The sequence below is a fragment of the Haliotis cracherodii genome, unplaced genomic scaffold, assembly GCF_022045235.1.
Source record: "Haliotis cracherodii isolate W230 unplaced genomic scaffold, xgHalCrac1.p SCAF_9, whole genome shotgun sequence".
Taxonomy (NCBI): domain Eukaryota; kingdom Metazoa; phylum Mollusca; class Gastropoda; order Lepetellida; family Haliotidae; genus Haliotis; species Haliotis cracherodii.
The window spans coordinates 5304976-5330180 of record NW_027266343.1 but is presented as its reverse complement, the minus strand read 5'-3'; the positions used below and the strand labels follow the sequence as shown (position 1 = coordinate 5330180).

The 25205-nt window shown below is 38.9% G+C and overlaps 1 protein-coding gene across 2 annotated transcripts in view; it reads left to right on the top strand.

The window, feature by feature from the left end:
* The window catches only part of LOC139451666 (disintegrin and metalloproteinase domain-containing protein 9-like), a 124938-nt gene that overhangs the window by 72159 nt on the left and 27574 nt on the right, over positions 1–25205 (top strand). For both annotated transcript variants that reach the window (XM_071232986.1, XM_071232985.1), the window contains exon 3: positions 558–634. In XM_071232986.1, coding sequence (XP_071089087.1) covers positions 558–634 — 77 coding nt within the window. The remainder of the gene's footprint in view (positions 1–557; positions 635–25205) is intronic.

Sequence of the window (25205 nt, the reverse complement as noted above, 5' to 3'; positions counted from 1 at the left end):
CGTGTTCGTTATGTCCGTGTTCGTTATGTCCGTGTTCGCTCTGTCCGTGTTCGTTATGTCCGTGTTCGTTATGTCCGTGTTCGTTATGTCCGTGTTCGTTATGTCCGTGTTCGCTCTGTCCGTGTTCGCTCTGTCCGTGTTCGTTATGTCCGTGTTCGTTATGTCCGTGTTCGTTATGTCCGTGTTCGTTATGTCCGTGTTCTACTGTATTAGTTATGTTGTTTTCATGATCATTTCCAAATCATTTTCGTTTTTTACTTGTTTTCAATTTTTTGTGTTGGTTTGTGTTTTGTAAACCAACTTAAAAAATGAAAGGCCTACACACTTTGATGTTCTACATGATATGTGTACAGACATACCATGACACTAGACGCATGCTTGTAACCTGATAAATGGAGTTAAGGATGCGTGAGACCCAACAAGCAACTACAATATTCACAGCACAAACAATATTCGTTTCCAGAAATTGCATTAAACTTTAAAATGATTCTTAATTATTGTCAACCATTATTACATAATATTTCTCTAATTATTAAATGCCTTTTTATCTTTTTCAGGGAAAACATCTAGACAGTATAACAGTTTTATTCACCGCCTTTAACAGGAGTTTTATACTTGATTTAGCACTTAATAAGTAAGTATGATTTTATTCATGTTTTATGACACAAAAGGTCGATATTTTATAGAAGTGTCAGCTTTGATACTTATGTGTACTCTGTTGAAGCCGTATCACCCTCGTGGGGTTGTCAGGAGGCTGCAGTGGAGAGAAACATGGCATGTTATTTGTGTTGTGACATTAGTTCAGATAACTTAGTGCTGGAAAGAATCCAAACATGTCCACAAATTAATTAGTTGTTCTTGCTCTTATGAAGTACATCAACAAAACATAGCTTTTCAAAATAATGTCAGTCTCTTAAAGATGCTTTGTCATTAAAATCATTTGCGAGGATCAAATTCTGCTGATCTTAGGTTACATTTTGCATGCTAGTCATAATGCCCAACTTGATATATTGTCATAACATGACCAAGACTAATGAGTTAAAAGTGTTTATAGCAACTGCTATCAGTAGATATAAGCTTATAGCAACTGCTATCAGTAGATATAAGCTATGTACACTCTGTATGTCACTTGACTCGTGACAAATTGACAAGATAAGACATTGTATGTGTAAACTTGTCACATCCAGTCTCTGGCAAGTCTAATACATACATTGTGACATTTAGGATGAACATGTGTACTCAGAACACACATTATATGAGCTACGGTACCTGCTGTCAGCATCACTAAGTGGTGTTGGGAAGGTTGTCTGTATCCATGAGACAAGCCATACCACACAATATGGCATAAAATGTTCAGTGCCAGGTTAAAATAGTTCAGAAAAGAATTAAGACAGGACTGACATGGTCAACTTCATTGTCACTGTGGAACATTTGGGTACAGATACTGGTATCTTTGGCAAGAATGTATCCGTTTATGAGCGTCTTTGCCAAATTTTGCATTTTAACACTAAAATGAATATTTTCAAATATTTATGAAACTTCAGCACCAGAGAATTACCAGCTTTGTTAATCCCACAAAAAAGATTAATTTTGGGTTAAAAGGCAAAATAGAGGTAAAAATGATGTGAATGGATCACTGACAATCAGGGATGACACCAGGTGTTCGTGAAAAGGGTAAGCAAGTCAGTGATGTCTTCAATGATACAATAGCTTGTAAATGAGAGTGATAAAATAACATATGAGATGAACAGAGCTACAGATAAGCTGCGTATTTGCGCAAAATACCCCCAAAAACTATTCCAAACCGAATTACTTTCAATTAACTTGCATACGGAGACACATGCCTTAAATGAAAAACTCAACTGTTTGAAAAAAGCTCACGTAGATACCCAATGAAGCTTTTTCAACATGCGTACAATGGAGGCAATTCCTGAAACACAATTACGAGTTAAGTTACTTTCCGAGTCAAGCCTATATTTAGAATCGTTATGTACATCTAAGACATTATTTCATTATTTTTTTAAAATCTCATTTCTTACTCATTTGGGGAAAAACAACAGAGTGATGAGTAGATGAGTGAAAAAATATTGGTTACCCAATGAAAAGTGTAATAACCCAATTAAAATAGAAACCTTCAAGTAAAAACTTAGTTGCTCAAAAAGTTGCTGGAAGAACCACAGCAATGATTCTTTGAAGAATTGTCAGAATGGTTGTCGTGCAGTGTCCTCGGTAGGTTCATGATACAGCATTGGAATAGTGAGAGATATGCACAGTGCCATGATGATGTTAATGTGATTTCCAGTCATAATTGATTCGGTAGCTCCCAAAGCAATTCATGATATGAATTACTATCCAATCATGTTTGAGTGGTAAATGAGTCTTATAATATCGTAGTTGTGCTAATTAGGATGCTGTGACTCAGCGAGCTGAAGTGGTGATATGACGGTTAATGGTGGACTTCGGTCACAGATAACTTGAAAAATACACAACCTAATTCTGAACAGATTGTTGTCATGGTACAGTGGTCCCTCGCTACAACGCTACCAATGGGGTCCAAATAATTGGTGGGCGTTATAGACGATGAGCTGTTTAACCGAGGCCGAGGCGGGGGAGTGCGCTCGGCAAATCTCAAATCATCAATATGTTTATCTCACGTCACGTCAAAATAGTATATATTTTTATGGACCTAGATCTACCTGTAATATCATTCATTTATTAAATCTGTCACATTTCACAATGTCTGAAATACGTATTCCATTTCAATTTATCATTTTTTATCTATAAATTAAAAAATTATTCACTATTTCCCGCGATGTTATTGAAAATAAAATTCTTGGACACACATTTCGACAACGGGTCAGCATCGAACATGTCAAAGAGCAAAATAAAGACGTTTTAAGCAAATCTTTAAATATATTATACAAAGTGATAAATAAAATCAACAAAAATATATCTAAAAGTAATCAAACTTACATCTAAGTTATTATTTCCAGCGTTCCGTGCGATCGCGTGTAATGTAAGTCAAATGACATCTCGGCTTTTGTCGCCTTGAATTCTCGGCTCGGACACAACGTTTAATGCAAAAATATATGCATGAAAAATCTTTGTCACAGCTCGTAACCTAGCACGATACATTCACGAAGTTCCATATTTTTAATATATATCGTGATTTCCTGCTTAAAACGTTCAGAATAACACGATTTAACAAAAAATCTTTCGCCAACTTCTGAAATTTATCAAACACAAACTTGGTATCACTGCCTGAGGTCACGTGCTCAAAATTGACCAATCACGAAGCTTGTAGCAGATTTCGGCAAGAAAGCGTCATTAGAAAGTAATTTTAATCCAATGAAATCGCTTGTTATAACTACGGAAAAAAACCAGGCGATGTTACGAAAGCGCGATTACGAAATGAATGACCGCCGTGTTGTGACAGCAACTACATGGGTGTGACAGTGTCGCCTCAAATTGGATTGCTCACTAATTAAGAATATAAATTTCGCTTGTGGTTCTCTTTTATTGCATGCATGCGCTTCTATGATCAAAGGATGTATAGTGTGAAAAGTTAACTAGTTGAACAATCGTATTTCCGGGACTTGCCGCGGATATTTTCATAAAGATTATTAGAACTCCATTCAGTGATAAACGGTTGATTATGCAATGAGAAGCGTTATTTGCAAATGAACAACGAACAACAATTCAATTATGTCTGTGTAAAACTCTCAGTATTAAAAGTGTACATTAATTTTGGGAGCCATGCTTTACCGCGCGTAGTAACCGAGGTAGCGCTTTATCGAAGAGCACAATAGCGAGGGATCACTGTATTCTGTCATACATAATAAAGGAAAACAATATGTGTGCCTTAATTTTATTGCTTTTGTAGTATATGTGACATTGACTTTAATACACTTACTGAAAAACATCCTTGACTATATTTGGAAATTTGATTCTGATTATCGAAACAGCGTTGATCAGCTTGTAATTAATTCTATGACTGAAATATGTACAGTTCCGATCTTTCAACACAACACCACCACCCTCAACCGAATCCCCAAGTCAGTGTCAGTTGGTCACACTTGCCTCACACAAATATTATAGATAGCACAAGTTATAGATAGCACTTTGTGTAAAAGTCCACAGCCCGAGTCGAGTAACATTTCTCCTATGCAGTCGAGAAATCTTTGCTAATAAAAACACTTACATTAACACTAGGATCTACTGAAATTGATGTCAAGAGACTGACAAGTTTTTATCCCAGGCTGTTGTTGTTAAGTGGTAGTGAGTCAAGAGTATCAAAGTTGTTCACTACACCATAGCACTAATAGAAGGAGATACTGACTGAAAATATACACAGAAAATTGAACCACACTTCTAAATCATCATTACACTGAAACCTATCACAAAATGCCACAAACAACAAGCTCGTAGACACAGTCTGTTACTGTTCTGTACTGTTCTAATGAATGTATGGATCTTTAAACATTTGGATTTTTAATGTCAGAGCAATGACAAGGACCCCTTGTTGCCTTCCCCACTCCCTTGTCATAATTACAATCACTGGAAGTCATACCAGACTTAATGCCATGCACCAGAGTAATTCAAAATATTTATTCAAGACATGGGTCAAGTGGCTTGTATTGTCTCTGGCAGTCTGGGCACTGTAATGTATTCAGGTGGTAACACTGCTTGTGTGGGTGGTCATGTCTTGTTGAAGTACTCTACAGGTTCATGCATGTCATACAGTGGGAGTCAACACAAACAGGGTCTCCCTGTATGTGCAGGTGGCTAGATGTGCAAGTTATTTAAAAGCTTACTCCAAACAAGTTTGGTAATCATTAACTGTAATTTAGAATTACGTAAAATTCTGAGAAGCCTTCTTTTCCCTGATATTATTACTCCGTCCCAGTGATGCAGTACAAGGATATAGTTGTGTTCCGCAAGTCAGACATGCTTACCACAAACAGGATGGTAGTGAGAGGACATTGTGAGTTGGAGGGGAAAAGAATTATCAAATTTGTGATACCGTATTCGACGTAATAAGCGCCCCGCTCTAATAGGCGCCCACGGCGATATTTGCTCATATATTGACAAGTAAACAATCATAATAAGCACCCCTTCCGATTGATAAATGTACACAAGACTGATTTATTCGCGTATAATACGCACTCCTGTGTTACATGCACCCTTAATAATGGGCAATTAAATTCTGGAATAATATATAAGCATTTCAGGCTGTCAGCATAAACCACGAAATTTATCTTTCAACTGTTGTTTTCACCAAAATAATAATCTAATAAGAGCCCCCTATTTCCAATTTTGAGAGCGCTCTGGGCGCTTATTGCGTCGAATACGGTATATTATGTAGGTGAGCTTTTTCAAGGAACAATATCAAATTCTTTAGAATACAAATTTACTAGAATAAGTACACTATTGAAATTTTGTAAGGGATTTCCTTACTTTGTGGAGGCATGTTCACTGGTGACGCAAGAGCATCCTCCCATGCTCTCACTCAACTGAATCTCCCTTATGCACGACATTAACTACATCCTATTACTCAACCCATGAAGATCCGGGGAAGAATAGGTCTTCAGCAACCCATGCTTGCCGTAAGAGACGACTATGCTTGTCGTAAGAGGCGACTAACGGGATCTGGTGGTCAGGACCACTGACTTGGTTGATGCATGTCATCGATCTCAATTTCGTGGATCAATGCTCATGATGTCAATCACTGGATTGTCTGGTTAAGACTCGATTATTTACAGACCATGGCCATATACTTGAATATTGCTGAATGTGGTGTTAAACAACAAACAAACAAACATTTTATTACTCTGTTGTCTTTGTAAGACCCTAAGAATGCAGGTGGACTACCTTGTAAACATGGTGAAGCCAGGAGGATTTTGTCATCATGTCCTGTCACCTGGTGTGTAGTTTAGCTACTGGTTTCCTTAACCCATGACTGGATATGTACAGGCTGCAGTGATATACCTACAATATATCACCAACTGTGGTGTAATATCTCGTAAAATAACGCTCACTCACTCAGTTTAATCATTCTTGTCTTCTTATCAATGTTTTTTGAGTGAAAAAATGGTCTTTCATTATGTGTTCAGAGAGCCAGGTAGTTGAAGATAAAAGAAATAAGATTGATTTTGATCAAATATAAAGCTTAAGACATGAAATATAGAAAACTTTGTTTTCGTGACATTCAATTTGTAGCAAAAGATTACACAATGTAAAGTAATGTCACTTTCTTTTCAGTGCATACATATAGTATTACGTTGATGTTTGAAGTTAAGAATGCCTAACTATTTTCTCTCTTCATTCTTTTAATGAAATGGGCTTGCCTCTGAGATCAAATGTAGATTAATGCCGTACAGGAGTGGTCAGTGATCATGATTCGAAGGCTAGAACACTGAAATGCTTTTAATCAGTATAAAATTCAGAAACATGAACAAGATTACTTTTGTTTTTGATTATAACTGTAATAACAGGATAACAAAGAAAATAAAGAAATAAGAGTTAAAAATACTAAAACCTTGCACCCTTTGGGGGTGTTAAAATAGAACCCATCTGTTTTCAAGTCGACCATTGGAGAAGCCTCAGTTAAGATTCCCTGTATACACCCTGATAGTGTTTCTTTTCATCACTAGTCCGAGTTATTCAGTACAATGGGCTTTTGTTCTGAAATACCACTTTTTGTAATTGCATATATGTACAATTTAGATAACAGACAACAGCAATGAATGAAAAAGTAAGGGTGAAGTATGTCTTCCCAGTGGACTTAGGAACTACATTGTCATATCCCTCAGGCCCAAATAAATTAATTATTAGATTTCCATCCCCGCCTCACTATCACACACCCCACATTATTTTTGTCCGAAGGGACAATAATAATCACCAAGTGTGTTCCTTTTCTCCTTACTTCATGACATGCACTACATAGACGTTGTCCTACCAAACACTCATGCTTCATGTGAATCTCATCCATCAACAGTTTAAATAAATTTATTAAAATAACAAAATATATCAGATAAAATGGAAAATAGGGATGAAAATCTAATAATTAATTTATTGTAGTCATAGCAAGGCTTTCACCTGGCCTATGAAAACTGGGAGTTATCGATCGTGATGAATATTTTTAAAATGTCATGAGCGCAATCAGAGAGTCATTCTTGAGGTTTGCTCAGTCAACACGATATTGATGACAAAAAATAACATGATGCACATTCTTTAGATTGAAACACATTATACACTGCCAATATAAACAATGTCTGTTACACTTCCTTGGAATTTTGGGATCTCATTTCTGTAGATCAATACGACCATCTAATTTTAAATATTCAAATACATATCCATAACAATAGGGACACTGGGTGAAAATTATGTCAAAGATGTCAGATTTCTATATCAAGTAAATGCCAGGCTAAGTTGGTTGGCTGCAGTATATACAAGTTCCCTTTATACAAGTAGATACATACAAGAAACACTATGTGTCAGGTGTCAGGTGTGGTGCTCCAGGGCACCTAGCCCAACCCTCATAATGAGATTGAGACCTATTCTTTGTATTTGTCTTTGTCGGGGGCACGGGTGGCCCAGTCGTCCATGGCACCTCGATTCGCTGAGCAGAGTCACGTCCCTTTGGCACGCAAGAAACCTATGATTGTGGGTTTGAATCCCTGTTTGCCCCGATTATGTTTCTAGGTTTGTCAGCACCATACCCATGCTCGTGGGTTACACTGAAGTGGTTAACGTCCAAGACCTGCATCACTTTGGGCTTTCCTCCCACATTAACCTGACACGCTGTGATATGACTGGAATAATGTTAAAAGCGGCATTAAACCCAACTCACTCACTCACTATCTGTCTTTTCTCTTGGACCAGTGCTTATATGACATAAGGTCACATAACACAGGTAAACAATAGTAAATTATTAACTATGACATATTTGCACAGCTTGTTCAGGTTGGCTGACAGTAATTGTGCAATACAGGGAGTAGGAAGAGGATTCACATAAATATGGCAATTAATTGATTCTTGGCATATACTTATATCATGGCTACATAGCAATTGGCCATTAGAATTATATGTTCATTCAGACAAAGGATGTCCTGAATCAGTTGCTATGACAATACTGTGGGTTTCACAACATTGGACAACATATGGGACCAATGCTATGGAGTTGAAATATTACTCTCACTCACTCACTCACTCACTCACTCACTCACTCACTCACCTATGTTTCGTTTCGGCCACCTGTGAGACATGTCATCCTTGAATGAATTAGATAATTAGGAGAAAATAAGACGCCTCTCATGTCTCTTTTAAAGAAAAATATGAAAATCTAATAATCATTTAGTTGTTGCCTCAACAGCTTCTTGTGTGAAGAAATATCTAGCTGAAATTAGCCTGGCCATCATGGATCATACATCACTATATATATTTCATTTCCCTGCATCGAAGCCATTAGAAAACAGCCTGAAGGTATACTTGATGGGTTGTCTGACAGGATTATGAGGGATATAAATCTGGTTATCACCACAATCACAGATCAGGTTGATACCTATGCTGTATCACCTGCAGGAAATCTTTGATTCTATCCAGCTAGAGAAACATTCAATTTCAATTCCAGCTTGACAAGAATGTCTTCCTTCTAATCAGATCTCTTCCTCAGCATTGAAGAGTGAATTTGTTGCATACCAGTCGGTTGCAGCTACCTCAGCCAACCAGGAATAATTGCTGAGGCAGCAGATCAGTATGCTTACCATCTCTCTAAGGATAGATATGATCATTCCACCAAATCCTTTTTGGAACATCACTAGACATTATTTTTCAGCAGCTAAAACCCGAAACTCACTCACATGGACAAGTTTGCATCTTAAGACGTACAGAAAATATTGATCTTGTCCCTCGTAGTAACAGCCCGACTGAGGAGTAAGAGGCGACTAAATGGATCGGGTGGTCAGATTCGGTAACATTGATTGTGTGTGTTCGTCATACTCTGATGGTGTGGATGGGTGCTTGCAATATCAATCACTGGATTGTCTGGTCCACACTTGATTATTAACAGGCTGCTGAGTGTAGCAATAAGCAGCAAACAAACAAGACAAGTGTCATTGTAATAACAGCATGAAAGTGTACTCTGAAATCTCCCTGAGAAGGGATCACAAAATTCTTCTAGTTTTGATAAGAAAAATAGAACACAAATCCCTGCTTAAATGGTGATAACTGAAAGAGGCAAGTTGCTTTGTGATTTATTTTCACATACTCATCCCTTTGATTATATAAAGATGTGCTTCTGTACCATGGTGGGGGCACGGGAGGCCCAGTTGTCTAAGGCTCCGTGATTTGCTGTGAAGAGTTGAGTCCCTTGGGCACACCAGGAAACCTATGATTGTTGGTTTGAATCCCGGTATGCCCCGATTATGTTTCTAGGTTTGTCAGCACCATACCTGTGCTGGTGGGTTTCACCGAAGTGGTAAACGTCTGAGACCTCACTTTGGGCTTTCCTCCCACATTAAGCTGACATGCCGTGATATAACTGGAATACCGTTAAAAGCGGTGTTAAACCCAACTCACTCACTTACTGACTCTGTACTATGGTACTCTAATGTTCTGATTAACATGGCAGGCTAGACTTGCACAAGTCTCTAAGGCAATAATTATTAGTTTAAATCATAATTTCTAGATTATGTAACCAATAAGAACAAGTTGTCCCTATTAGAGACTAGACATACCTAGACTTGCCTATTAGGAGGCTAGAATTACTACACACCCAGGGACTTATCTTTCAGTACAGCCTTGGAGCCAGGCTAATAGCTAGCCAATTACTGTGTATAGCATTTAGGGTAGAGATGTTAAGTGGCTTTTTTTAAATAAAGAGTTGAGGCTGATGTCCTTAGACCAATAACATTCGTCCCCTGTCATCTTGTAGGAAAAGTCACTGAAAACAAATGCTTACAATTTGTCACTCGTCACCTCAAAAGAAATGCCACATCAATCATTACATTAATGCCACTAAAATATCACCAGGTTGGCTTTGGTGGAAGTCTCCCCCTTCCAGATGCGTCAACTGTGTTCCGTCAGTTCCTATCAGATGTCTGACAACTCTCATCTGAACAATGTTCATGGCCATGGTCCACTGACCATCAGCGCAGGCAATCTGGCCCGGGGTCATCCCTCCCAGCTGGAAGCTAGCCCAGCCTAGCTTATCAGGGGTGGGTAGGGGGGTGTAAGAAGGAACTGATAGTGCCCAGACACAGACAGAGAGCTATCCTACCACCCATCTTATTCCTGATGTCACTATGCTTTACACTCACGTTGGCCTTCACAATATCAGACAATGCCAGAGTTGAAGACAAAATTCTGCAGTCTACAGAACACCATTGTAGATCAGATACATTTGTAATGGGTAGATCATATCACTATTATGCACCAAGCAGCTTGTGTGGGAAGATAATAGGCAAGGTTAAAGCTTCTAAGCCATGGTTACAAATGACCAGATAACAAGGTTGGACATCAAGGATTGTAGGAATTTGGCAGCCATCTCTGTCTGCAAAGATATACTAGTGCTCGTGGGGCTGGGATGGTTTTTGAAAACAATGCATTGTTTTAGAAAATAGTGAAATAAAATGATTTTACAAGATAAGAAATTGTTTTCATTGACTATGCTTGATGTCCTGAAGTGTTGTGAAATAAAGATTGTTGAGCTCTTCCTTTCATAGAAAGAGCTGTCTTCCAGCATTAAGACTGCAAGTACACTCTGTCTCCAGTGTATTCCAAAATTGTTTTCCAAAATTCACTGGTCAGGAGGCCATTTTAGCGAAAATGTTGCAAACCCACATCAAACTCTACTTGCCCTATTTAATTGGAGGCTGCCAGTAACTTGCAGTATGTATTAAAATAGTCTTGAGAGTATTACGTTTGTGAGAGTAAGTTGCTTGGTACTACATGTTGGTCTGACTTTTGTGGTACCCAGGTAGTTCTTAGACTTTCATATGCATGGATAATGATGTACTTACATGCATATCTGTCATAATCAGTGTAAAATCAGCAAAAACCCAGTTTCCAATAAGCTCAAAATGAAAACAAAATGATGTTGACATTAACTAACCTCATGATTCATAGAAAATAGTAGAAATAAGTAAGTATTGACTAGAATTTTCAACTAGATAGTCTGGCCAGCTTCATCGTAATGATGCTAGTGCAATTTAGAAGTCACCGGCATTTGGGTCGCTGGCAGGCAGCTATTATGAACACTGCATGTCTCTAACAAAAATCACTGACCCCTCCTGCCCTCAAAATGAAATGGTCTACCGTATTTTCTTGAGTATAGTGCGCACTTTTTTTCGAAAAAACACAGCTGTGTAGAAGGGGGTGCGCATTATACACGAATTATGAGTTTGGATGTTTTTTTTCCCCCATGGAAAGACATTACCGTGAGCACGAAACAGCGGAAATACCATGTCAACAAATCCATACTGAAGTACGCAAAATAATTATGTAATTACACTGTCTGTCTATAAAAAGTGTTCTTTGTATTTCTGGACTTATGTTTGTAACTTACTTTATTAATTTTATTCAAAATTCCTTATAATATTGTTTTTATTAATTTCGGCGAAATCGTGTGTGAAGCGATCGGAAGATCGCACAACTCACCGTTATTAACAGCAACCACGGTCAGAATACCGCTATCGACGCCTTGAAACGAACTTTAGTTGACAGAAAATGGATACATATATCATAAATGACATACTTTGACTCGTTAAAAGTCATATTTGTTTTTGTTTGACGATTCTATGTCAACATGAAATTCTCGCGCTCACGTGATCCCGTGCACGTGAGCCTTGACGGTGACTGGTCAGACATGTTCCATGTAAAAAATAATACCCGGGAATAGCGATCAGCTGCTTCGCTTAGGGTTATTATTATTTTAAATATGTTTAGTAAAGGCTGCATTTAATTAAGAAAATAATGGAATATATTATTCCTGATAAATAAAATAGTTTCAGATACAATTGTTGCCGATCCTTGCATTAAAAATTAAATAAAGTTATATCATTGGGTGTGTATTGACCGAATCACCGGTCGATTCCAAGAAAACGTGTGTACAGCTGATTGCTGTTTCCGGCTTAGTTTACGAGAAAATACACAAGGTAATCTTAATCCCTAGATATAAAACAATGCCTAGCAGAACAATCAATACTATTTAAACGGTAAATAAACATGTCTGGTGATTTTTTATCTCAAATTTCGAATTTGTACTGACGAAGTTTCTCAGCACCCGTTCGTTTGCCGGTTTGTACGGTGTAAATTTTTTCTGAGCATAATATTCAAATTTCTTTTTTTCCAAAATATTGAACCCGCTAGAGGGGGGTGCGCATTATACATGGGTGCGCACTATACTCAAGAAAATACGGTATGTTGAAGTATGTAGGAGAACAGTTCAGGACTTAAGACACTCCTTTGAAGAACTTGATTGACAAATGGGGGTGAGGTGGGGTGCGGTGAGGTGAAATGGGGTTTAACATTGTGTCCAAGATTATTGCACTTATATAGTGACGTGCATGCACGTGTGTGTGGCTGCTTGTACTAGTCCAGACTGATGCCGGTTTTATAGTGCTAGCCCACAGAGATACCATGTCGCAGTTTAACATGAATACCTCACTCAGACACAGTATACTGACTCCGAGCTGATTAGTCCTTGTTTGATTGTCCCCTTAAATGCTGAGCGCCAGACAGGGTAACAACAAGTACCATCATTCAATGTCTTTTGGTATGACCCGGCCGGGGATCAAAAACAGACCTTCCACTCTACGATTAGACCATGGAGGTGGTCGATTGACAAATGGAACTTCTCTTGTTCCTTGAGTTCAAATTTTCATAGCAGATAGTACTGCCTTTATCAAACAGATTTCTTGTCTGTGTCCTGTGTATTGTCTTGTGTTATATTACATCGCTTACATCAACAATTGGACCTCTTATAGTGACCAATAAAAATTGGTGCTGGTTTTCTTCATATTTAGTTGGGTGTAATTTTTGTACAACCTTGTCATTCTTTTACTGAGAAATCAGATACAGCCGTGCTTAATGTACAGACATAATCAATACTAAACAACCATCAAGGATATTCCAGTTTATGGAGAGTCATAAGATTAGGGAAACTGAGTAAGCTGATGATAGATGCAGTGCAATTTAGAGCATGGCCCAGCCAGATTTGTCATTTAAATGTTGGCAGCCCCCCAAAGCAGTCTTAAACACCCTTACATGAACGAATTTAGCTAATACCTTTGATAAAGGTACATGAAAGAATTTTTTCTTGTTATGTCCTTACTATGAATTTAGAGACTTTGATTTATTGCAAACTTGTGAAGAATTGTCCAAGTTTCTTTGGCTATTGGGAATGCAATAGGATTTTAACTTTAGAAGAAAGTGCTTGTGAAATGCATATTTAAGTATTTTTTTAAAATGATCATATGTAGGCTTCAATGGTTTCTTGTCCAAGTCAAGGGTTAAAAAAGTCCTTTTCTCGAATAATTTAGAATGGAAATTATGATCAAAAGATAAAATAGCTCCAATCCTTTTATCTGTTGAAATACCGAATCAATCATACTTTATGCATTCATCAAAGGGAAGTGGGGAAATCTAATTCTTGCAAGTTATAGGTACAATGAATATTGATTTTGATCGTAGAGTTAAAATTCATGATCACACTTTGTAAGTATATCGTATTAGTGGAATCTTGTTAAAAGGAATGATAGAAGATTTGTTGGTGATTATTAAGTTTGCCATTTAAATGTGGTGCTCCTGAGGTGACTATGACTCATAAATCAGTTGCACTGGACTCCAGCTCATTCAGCTTTATCTCTATCAACATCATACAAGTTAACAAGACTTGTCAATAATGGAGATCTATATATAGTCAACATTATACACTTTGACAAGATTTGTCGCTGGTTGGTTGGGTGATTTGTTGTTGAACGCCGTACTCAGCAATATTCCAGCTATATGACGGCGGTCTGTAAATAATCGAGTCTGGATCAGACAATTCAGTGATTAATATCATGAGCATCTACCCATGCAATTGGGATCGATGACATGCTTCACCCAAGTCAGCCAGCCTGACCAGCCCGAGCCCGTTAGTCGCCTTTTACGACAAGCATAGTCGCTTTTATGACAAGCATGGTTTGCTGAAGACCTATTCTACCCCGGATCTTCACGGGTCTCAAGACTTGTCAATAATGGAGACATAGTCAACATTATACAAATTAACAAGACTTGTCAATAATGGAGATAAATTTTCTTCTGAAGCTGTTCTTAAAGGGAAGGTTTTCTAGCATAATGAGGCTTGTAAATACCAAAGTTTCTATCATTCTGGCACTTACCAACAAAATTACAACCTTAATGTACAAAATTTGGGTGGCAGGATGTTTGTGTTAGTGATATGAGTGCCAAGGCCATACAACTGAATTGCTGGAGGGTAACATATGAACCAAGAGTGGGAGGAAGGGAGAGCACATGTTCGCCTCTCCACTGACAATCCAAGTGCACATGTGAGGAGGCAAGATGTCCTTGGTGTCAGTGTCTAGTCTTGCTGCTAGTCGGGATACCTTTGGACCCTCCCCCATAAGTAGCTGAAGGATTCCGGTCCATGCAGGTAGCAAAAGTACTGTAAGTCCCCATGCACCCTAGCATGGTGATGTACCTTCAGCTGCTGGCGAACTATAGCCCTTTTTTATATTGTACTGTCCTTCGCCGACAGGTTCTTATTTGGTTTAAATATATGGATAAATACTGTGTAACTTCTTGTCACGATATGGCTGAAATATTGCCGATGTCACGTAAAGCATAAACTCACACACTCACTCACTGAAGGATTCCATGCATGTTTGTAATGGCATGGAAAGTTTACATTGCTACAGTTTCCGGAAGAGATTCTCTAGGTTCCTATGTATGAAATTATTTGTCAGGGTACTCAGTTATTTCAGACATTAGTAGCAAATCTTCCAGGTAAATCATACCTCATGAATTCTGTTTATTTTATAGATGTGAGACTTCGCCCCAGCTCAATGTTCCATGTTCAGTTGTAACTGTCCAACATGTTTGCTTGGTTGAATTGTGTTTTTACCAAACATTCAATTTCATTGTTGTGGGCATCTATTTCCTGATCTATTCAATTATACATAGAAACAATAAGGGAACAATGTGTAAGAAAGTGTGCAATATCCCTTCATTGATTTGAGTCACATTCTGACATCTTTGCATAAAAAAACATACACTAAGTACATCATTTGACATCTGTGTCTGCATAGACTCTGACATCAACGATCAATGGAGGCATAGACTCTGACATCTACTCTGACATCAACGATCAATGGAGGCATAGACTCTGACATCTACTCTGACATCAACTACTCTGGAGGCATAGACTCTGACATCAACGATCAGTGGAGGCATAGACTCTGACATCAACCATCAGTGGAGGCATAGACTCTGACATCAATGATCAATGGAGGCATAGACTCTGACATCAACGATCAATGGGGCATAGACTCTGACATCTACTCTGACATCAACGATCAATGGAGGCATAGACTCTGACACCTTCTCTGACATCAACGATCAGTGGAGGCATAGACTCTGACATCTACTCTGACATCAACGATCAATGGAGGCATAGACTCTGACATCAGCCATCAGTGGAGGCATAGACTTTGACATCAACGATCAGTGGAGGCATAGACTCTGACATCAACCATCAGTGGAGGCATAGACTCTGACATCAATGATCAATGGAGGCATAGACTCTGACATCAACGATCAATGGGGCATAGACTCTGACATCTACTCTGACATCAACGATCAATGGAGGCATAGACTCTGACACCTACTCTGACATCAACGATCAGTGGAGGCATAGACTCTGACATCTACTCTGACATCAACGATCAATGGAGGCATAGACTCTGACATCAGCCATCAGTGGAGGCATAGACTTTGACATCAACGATCAGTGGAGGCATAGACTCTGACATCAATGATCAGTGGAGGCATAGACTTTGACATCAACGATCAGTGGAGGCATAGACTTTGACATCAACAATCAGTGGAGGTATAGACTCTGACATCAACAATCACTGGAGGCATAGACTCTGACATCAAGGTTCAGTAGAGGCATAGACTCTGACATAAACGATCTGTGGAGGCATTGTCTCTGACATCAACAATCACTGGAGGCATAGACTCTGACATCAACGATGAGTGGAGGCATAGACTCTGACATCAACGATCAATGGAGGCATAGACTCTGACATCAACCATCAGTGGAGGTATAGACTTTGACATCAACGATCAGTGGAGGCATAGACTCTGACATCAATGATCAGTGGAGGCATAGACTTTGACATCAACGATCAGTGGAGGCATAGACTCTGACATCAACAATCACTGGAGGCATAGACTCTGACATCAACAATCACTGGAGGCATAGACTCTGACATCAAGGTTCAGTAGAGGCATAGACTCTGACATCAACGATCTGTGGAGGCATAGTCTCTGACATCAACAATCACTGGAGGCATAGACTCTGACATCAACGATGAGTGGAGGCATATACTCTGACATCTACTCTGACATCAACTACTCTGGAGGCATAGACTCTGACATCAACGATCAGTGGAGGCATAGACTCTGACATCAATGATCAGTGGAGGCATAGACTTTGACATCAACGATCAGTGGAGGCATAGACTCTGACATCAACAATCACTGGAGGCATAGACTCTGACATCAACAATCACTGGAGGCATAGACTCTGACATCAAGGTTCAGTAGAGGCATAGACTCTGACATCAACGATCTGTGGAGGCATAGTCTCTGACATCAACAATCACTGGAGGCATAGACTCTGACATCAACGATGAGTGGAGGCATATACTCTGACATCAACGATCAGTGGAGGCATAGACTTTGACATCAACGATCGGTGGAGGCATAGACTCTGACATCAACCATCAGTGGAGGCATAGACTCTGACATCAACAATCAATAGAGGCATAGACTCTGACATCAACCATCAGTGGAGACATAGACTCTGACATCAACAATCACTGGAGGCATAGACTCTGACATCAACAATCAATGGAGGCATAGACTCTGACATCAAGGTTCAGTGGAGGCATAGACTCTGACATAAACGATCTGTGGAGGCATTGTCTCTGACATCAACAATCACTGGAGGCATAGACTGACATCAACGATGAGTGGAGGCATAGACTCTGACATCAACGATCAGTGGAGGCATAGACTTTGACATCAAAGATCACTGGAGGCATAGACTCTGACATCAACAATCAATAGAGGCATAGACTCTGACATAAATGATGAATGGAGGCATAGACTCTGACATCAACGATCAGTGGAGGCATAGACTCTGACATCAACCATCAGTAGAGGCATAGACTCTGACATCAACGATCTGTGGAGGCATAGTCTCTGACATCAACAATCACTGGAGGCATAGACTCTGACATCAACGATGAGTGGAGGCATATACTCTGACATCAACGATGAGTGGAGGCATAGACTCTGACATCAACGATCAGTGGAGGCATAGACTTTGACATCAAAGATCACTGGAGGCATAGACTCTGACATCAACAATCAATAGAGGCATAGACTCTGACATCAACGATGAATGGAGGCATAGACTCTGACATCAACGATCAGTGGAGGCATAGACTCTGACATCAACCATCAGTAGAGGCATAGACTCTGACATCAACGATGAGTGGAGGCATAGACTCTGACATCAATGATCAGTGGAGGCATAGACTTTGACATGAACGATCAGTGGAGGCATAGACTCTGACATCAACGATCAGTGGGGGCATAGACCCTGACATCAACGATCAGTGGAGGCATAGACTCTGACATCAACAATCACTGGAGGTATAGACTCTGACATCAACCATCAGTGGAGGCATAGACTCTGACATCAACGATCAGTTGAGGCATAGACTCTGACATCAACAATCACTGGAGGCATAGACTCTGACATCAACGATCAGTGGAGGCATAGACTTTGACATCAACGATCAGTGGAGGCATAGACTCTGACATCTACTCTGAAATCAATGATCAGTGGAGGCTTAGACTCTGACATCAACAATCACTGGAGGCATAGACTCTGACATAAACGATGACTGGAGGCATAGACTCTGACATCAACAATCACTGGAGGCATAGACTCTGACATCAACGATCAGTGGAGGCATAGACTTTGACACCAACGATCAGTGGAGGCATAGACTCTGACATAAACGATGAGTGGAGGCATAGACTCTGACATCAACCATCAGTGGAGGCATAGACTCTGACATCAACCATCAGTGGAGGCATAGACTCTGACATCAACTATTAGTGGAGGCATAGACTCTGACATCAACAAATCAGTAAAGGCATATACTCTGACATCAACCATCAGTGGAGGCATAGACTCTGACATAAACGATGAGTGGAGGCATAGACTCTGACATCAACAATCAATAGAGGCATAGACTCTGACATCAACCATCAGTGGAGGCATAGACTCTGACATCAACAATCACTGGAGGCATAGACTCTGACATAAACGATGAGTGGAGGCATAGACTCTGACATCAATGATCAGTGGAGGCATAGACTCTGACATCAATCATCAGTGGAGGCATATACTCTGACATCAACCATCAGTGGAGGCATAGACTCTGACATCAACCATCAGTGGAGGCATAGACTCTGACATAAACGATGAGTGGAGGCATAGACTCTGACATCAACTATCAGTGGAGGCATAGACTCTGACATCAACCATCAGTGGAGGCATAGACTCTGACATCAACAATCACTGGAGGCATAGACTCTGACATCAACGATCAGTGGAGGCATAGACTCTGACATCTACTCTGACATCAACGATCAGTGGAGGCATAGACTCTGACATCTACTCTGACATCAACAATCAGTGAGGGCATAGACTCTGACATCAACGATGAGTGGAGGCATAGACTCTGACATCAACGATGAGTGGAGGCATAGACTCTGACATCAACGATGAGTGGAGGCATAGACTCTGACATCAACGATGAGTGGAGGCATAGACTCTGACATCAACGATGAGTGGAGGCATAGACTCTGACATCAAGGTTCAGTGGAGGCATAGACTCTGACATCAGGGATCAGTGTAGGCACAGATGCTGACATCAACGATCAGTGGAGGCATAGACTCTGACATCAACCATCAGTGGAGGCATAGACTCTGACATCAACCATCAGTGGAGGCATAGACTCTGACATCAACCATCAGTGGAGGCATAGACTCTGACATCAAGCTTTGTGAGTTGCTCTCTATTGTATCTACAGGAGTCTTGGCATGCACATCACACCTTGATACCACCAGACTGGAGATACCCCCTGCAGTCCGTCATGCTTTGTGATGTAGATGGTACAGATCTCTGACTGATGTCAGCACAGATGGTGGGCTTGCTGACCAGGCCAAGATCTGCAGTACTCTCCCATTCACATCTGAAGCCTCGCACAGTTTACACTCATGCTGAGGCTTGCCATTAAGCCAAGGGAGAGAGCCTACATCATGATGTATGCCGTAATGTTTTCGCCAGTGATAGACTGGAGATACTGCTGATCAATTTGTTCTTCAAAGGAGGGTGTGAAATCAGAGCAAACTCTGCATTTCAGTGTTTCTTTTCTGTTGAAGGTTGAAGTTATTTGATCTGTCATGCAGTGTTCTAATGTCTCACAACAGAATGCTGTAAAACTGAGTTCATTTTGTTCTTGGTGAAGTGGGAAGTAAATCTAACATTTGTGATGTGGGCTCTGGTGTATTGCTGCAGTGGTTGCTGTATATTGACCCAGTGCATCTGCTGTAGTTCCTTAAATGTATTGGTGCAGGATGGTTGAAGGATACTGTCTTGAACACAGTGGAGGATCCCCAATGCTCCCATCGCCCTCCCTGATTTGAAAACCTCATTTGAACCCCAATGATGATGACATGAACATATACCGGTAATAACACATGCATATATATAAAATAAAACATATAGTAATGCCATTTTGTATTAAAATTTGTGTCTGTCTTCATAAGTTCAGGACTGGTGAAGATTCCGGGTTAGAATAGGTCTTCAGCAACCCATGCTTGCCGTAAAAGGCGACTATGCTTGTCATCAAAGGCGACTAACGGGATTGGGTGGTCAGTCTCGCTGACTTGGTTGATGCATGTCATCGATCCTAATTTCGCAGATCGATGGTCATGATATGAATCACTGGATTGTCTGGTCCAGACTCGGTTATTTACAGACTGCTGTCATATAGCTGGAATATTGTGCGGCATTAAACAACAAACAAACAAATAAACAAATCATAAAGTTTAGCATCTTCACAAGCACTTTGACCACGTTCCACTCATTACATAATGCTGGATCTGCCTCGGGAGTATGGTGGCAGAGAGGGGTCACTGAATATTGACTCAATTATGCCTGAGAGAAAGTCATTTTGTTTTCTTCATTTTCAGAGGTGTTTATTTTTCATAAAAGAAAGCATAAATTTTTCAAATTCTACCTATCGAAGGAATGTTGCAATTTTCTCAATATTCACTCAGACTGTAGGGGATTTTTTTTATACAATCCATGAATTTCTGCGAAAAGTAATCAATTGTTTTATGGCCCTAATTAGGAGTTTTATGGGACCATCACGCCCTCAGCAGGTCATGTCCATACTCTCTAAATAAATCAGGTAAAAATCTAAAAATATACTACTCAAAAGAAGTCTTCCAATTGTGGGTGTTTAACTTGTTTTGAGTAAGTATATGATGTTTCTCTGCAAATCCCATAATACTGTTGTCCGTAAATATTCTTTTTGACTATTGATTTATAATCAACTTGCATTGTGTCTTTTGTCTTGTACAAATTAACATGTATATGTACTTGCATATCGTTTGATAAACATGTTAAACACTGCTATGTCAGTTGAGTTAACACAGTTCGTATGTACTTGAGTAAACCACACATATGGACAGACATCCTAATCAGTGTGATCAACCACACTTAACATTGATAATAATATCAAGTGCATTACTATGATTATCTATAACATGATGTTGGTCTATATATCTGGTAGATATTTACATAACTTACATCAGAATGCAGAACTTGTTTAACAACCAGCCAGTTTAATAATACACAGAGTGCTTGAAAAGAGAGCCTTATTATACTATAAAATCGGTCCAACTTACCGTATGTCTAGTCTCTCCTGGCGAGAGAGACGACTTAACGTCAGTCAAACTCTATTTAAATACAAGCAGGTTAGCATTGATTTTAGTTTCCCATATCAGTGTATAATCTATATGTAATTTACTATTTGTTCCAGTTCATCTAGCTGTTAAAGTTACAGTTTAGAATCAAGGAAGAATGGGGTAGTTTTGTGAATAAACCTACAATATGAATAATGTAAAAATATTCACAAGTGTCCTAGACCATGTTTAAGTGTTAAGAGATGTGACTTACACCATCCTGCACAATGCATGTGCCGCACCCGAGGGTTCTAAGACTCATTAGTCCTGTGAAAGAGCCAATTAAGTTTTTGTAAATATTCGCGAATAATCCGTGGAGTTTCTTTGGAAATTTTGCAAAATAAAGTAAAAGACTTATGCATTGTGGTTCATGTGGACCTTGCTAATTTACTACATTACAACATAGTAAACACAAAGACTCAAAGATGTGTACAGTGTACATACATGTATGCAAATCAGATAGCAGTATATATATCTGAAGCTAACAAATTTGTCATCTACAAAATGTTGAAAATCTCTATTATAGGCAAAATAGCGGTGAAAATTATTGGAATGGATCACTGAAAATCAACAAAACCCTGTTGCGATCTCACTCTATTGCTTTCTCATTTTTGCTATTACTTTCTTGTCTCATGTTTGTCACTTTCTTGTCTCATGCTATTGCTTTCTTGTCTTTTGCTTTCTCGTGCCGTTCTATCACTTTGTCGTGCCGTTTTATCGCTTTCTCGTCTCACGCTAAAGTTCTTGTCTCATGCTGTTGTTTTCTTGTCTTGTGCTTTCGCTTTCTTGTTTCGTTCTATCACTCTCTTATCTTGTGTTATCAGTTTCTCATCTTATGCTATCGCTTTCTCGTCTGATGTTATTCCTTTCTCGTCACATCTTATCGGTTTCTCGTCTCGTTTTATAGCTTTGTTGCTGCTGTAATTAAAGCTTGTTAAAACTGCCGACCCGTTATCCCGTGGAATTAATATTTTAGTTATTACTAAGCAAGTTTTCTAACTCTGAACATTTTCAGGTGCAAAAACTACTTGAGAATCAAAACATTTAAAATTATATACCCTTTTAGTTATTACTTATTTAAACTTCAAAGAAATCCAAACCAATACAGGATTATCAAAGAGCTACTATGCGGTGGTCTATCTGGCATGTGAAGAACTGAGTTGTAATCACATTTACAAACAAAACACTTTTTGTCTTGTACTCAAGATATGGGGGGGTACTTGTTAGAAGCAGTTCTACATAATCAAAGGATTCATCCCATTTCCATCGAACAAAGAATTTAAATGATTCCAATGTTGATATTGACTTCACGCTTGACTTTCATCCAGAACTGCATGACACTCAGGGCTCTAACCAGACAAGAGCTGTGCGGGTACTCTCAAACAATGACTATGGCCCATAGCATTTGAGAGAAGGAAGATGTCACTTAAACACTGCTTTCATAGGTCGGGTAAAGTTCATCAGCTGATTGCTCTCAACTACTGTGTTGACTTGCGGCTGGTATAAAATGCCAAATGTTTGATTGGATAAGGTGTCTGTTCTCATTCTGATTATTGTCCATTTTCAGTAAAGTTCATCGAGGAGATGAAATGTCTGAAAAGACTGCTGAGTGTATCTTCTGGTCTCCATCAGACGTCACTAAGGCGACATTTACGGATGCACTGCTTTTTCAAAGTCCAAACGATGAAAAAAATAAAAATAAAAATTAATCCTTCTTTTATTACCGCGGATCTTCACTTAAAAAAATGCATAAAAAGTTCAAATAAAAAGTATGATTTCATTTGCTCCGTGAGTGTAAAGTAAAGAGAAGTCACTCTGATATTTCTCGCTGGGATCCTTCTCTAATACCATCAAAGCTTGTCAACGCAAAGCGCAGTGGTTTAAATCTTTCAACACTTAGACCGGCCAAGTCACGTCAAAAGTTTATAATTTTATTAACCTACCTGTCATATCATTCATTTTTTAAATCTGTCACATTTTGCAATGTCTGAAATACATATTCCATTTCATTTTATCATTTTTTTATCAATTGATTAAAAACTTATTCACTATTCCCGCAATGTTATTAAAAAAAAGATTCTCGGACACATACTTCGACAAAGGGTCCTCATCGAACATGTCAAACAGCAAAATAAAGATGTTTCAAGCAAATCTTTAAATATATTATGCAAAGTAATAAAATCAACAAAACTATATCTAAAGGTTGCCAAACTGACATCTAAGTTATTATTTCCATCTTTTTGTGCGATCGTGTATAATGTAAGTCAAATGACATCTCAGCTTTCGTCACCTTTATTTCTCGGATATATGCATAAGAAATCTTTGTCACAGCTCATAGTTACCTCGCACTAAGTTACCTCGCACTATACACATTTTAATTTAAAACAAAGTCAACATAGTTGTAATTGAATTATATAAATAATGTGATACACATTACTTTCATATTTATAAACAATAGGATTAATTAGGCCTTTTAAATAGTGTATAGCAAAACATGTAGTAGCAAAGATGTTTTATAAGCAGATAATTTCCTTGATAAGTGTTGGCTTCATCTATCACACAAGAGTCTCTGGGAACTTTGTGTCACAGCAGTAATCTTCTGGTTGCCTGAAAATAGCGGTGTCTTTCATGCATTTCACCCATGACATGAATATTGTTTTATTACCCTTTGTGCACAAGCTGAGTGCTGGGGATATAATGAAATGTTCTTGAAAATTGAGTTGTTTTACATTTGTTACTCCAGAATATTTTGTTTATACTTACCTAACTTTTTAGGACAAAATTCAAGTAAAACAATCTCTGAGACATTTTTTTTTTTAAATTGGCCTACCTCACTTTTGAAATGAGTTTGAAATTCATAAACCAAGAAATGTTAGTGTGGCCTAAGACCTTGTCTCCTTAGTGTCTGGGTGAACAGTTATTCAACATTTTAATTAGCCGATTTGATGGAAGATGTCCTTGTCAACTCTGTTCATGTCGATATTTGTGAAGCTGTGATAAGACAAGCCTGGTAGTTTTCAATGTACTAACGTCATGAACTTGTCCCTTATCTTTTCAATTAGGAACGTGGCGTATTGATCGAGATTTCAAGACTTTGTGTCCTGTTGAGTAACTACCAGTAGGTTAGCCCACACGTACATAGTAACCACTGACTCCGGTCAGTCCTATTGACTTCAGTCTTCCCATGAAAAGAGCCTTTGTTAATGAAATCCCATTTATCAGTGTGTTGGACATGGTATAGATTAGTGTGAAGCTAGTCTGTCCAATGTGCTGGTGATAGTCATGAATATTAATGATGTGAGGGATCTGAGATGTGATTCAAATAAAACGTGAAAGTTTGTTTTCTGTTAGCTAAGGTAGAAGTCACCCGGAGGCATTTCTATTTATTTGTACTAAGCTTGACTTGGGCACATTCAAATACCCTCTAAAGTATTTCTCTGGCAGGTAAAGATCTGGGATAAAAATGGTCTTCATGCAGCAACCCAGTGTTTGAAAGAGGTGATTATCGGTTTTGGGTGGTCAGACTCGCTGACTTGGTTGATGCTTAATTGTCTTCTGATCCCAATTGTGTAGATCGATGCTCATGATGTCAATATGTGGATGACTCGATAATTTACAGACCGCTGTAATAGAGTATTGCGATGACAGAGAGAATTATTAAATAACCAAACAAATAAGGCATACCTGCTGAAGATACTATTTGTCTATGACCACATGAGTTACTTATGATGTCTACTTCCAAACGTTATAATACCATATGAAAATAATAATTTATACAATATTTTAAGTATTTTTACATGAATTTACACAACATATTTAATATTGAAAGTTTAGAACAGCACTATCTACCCCGTCACACTTC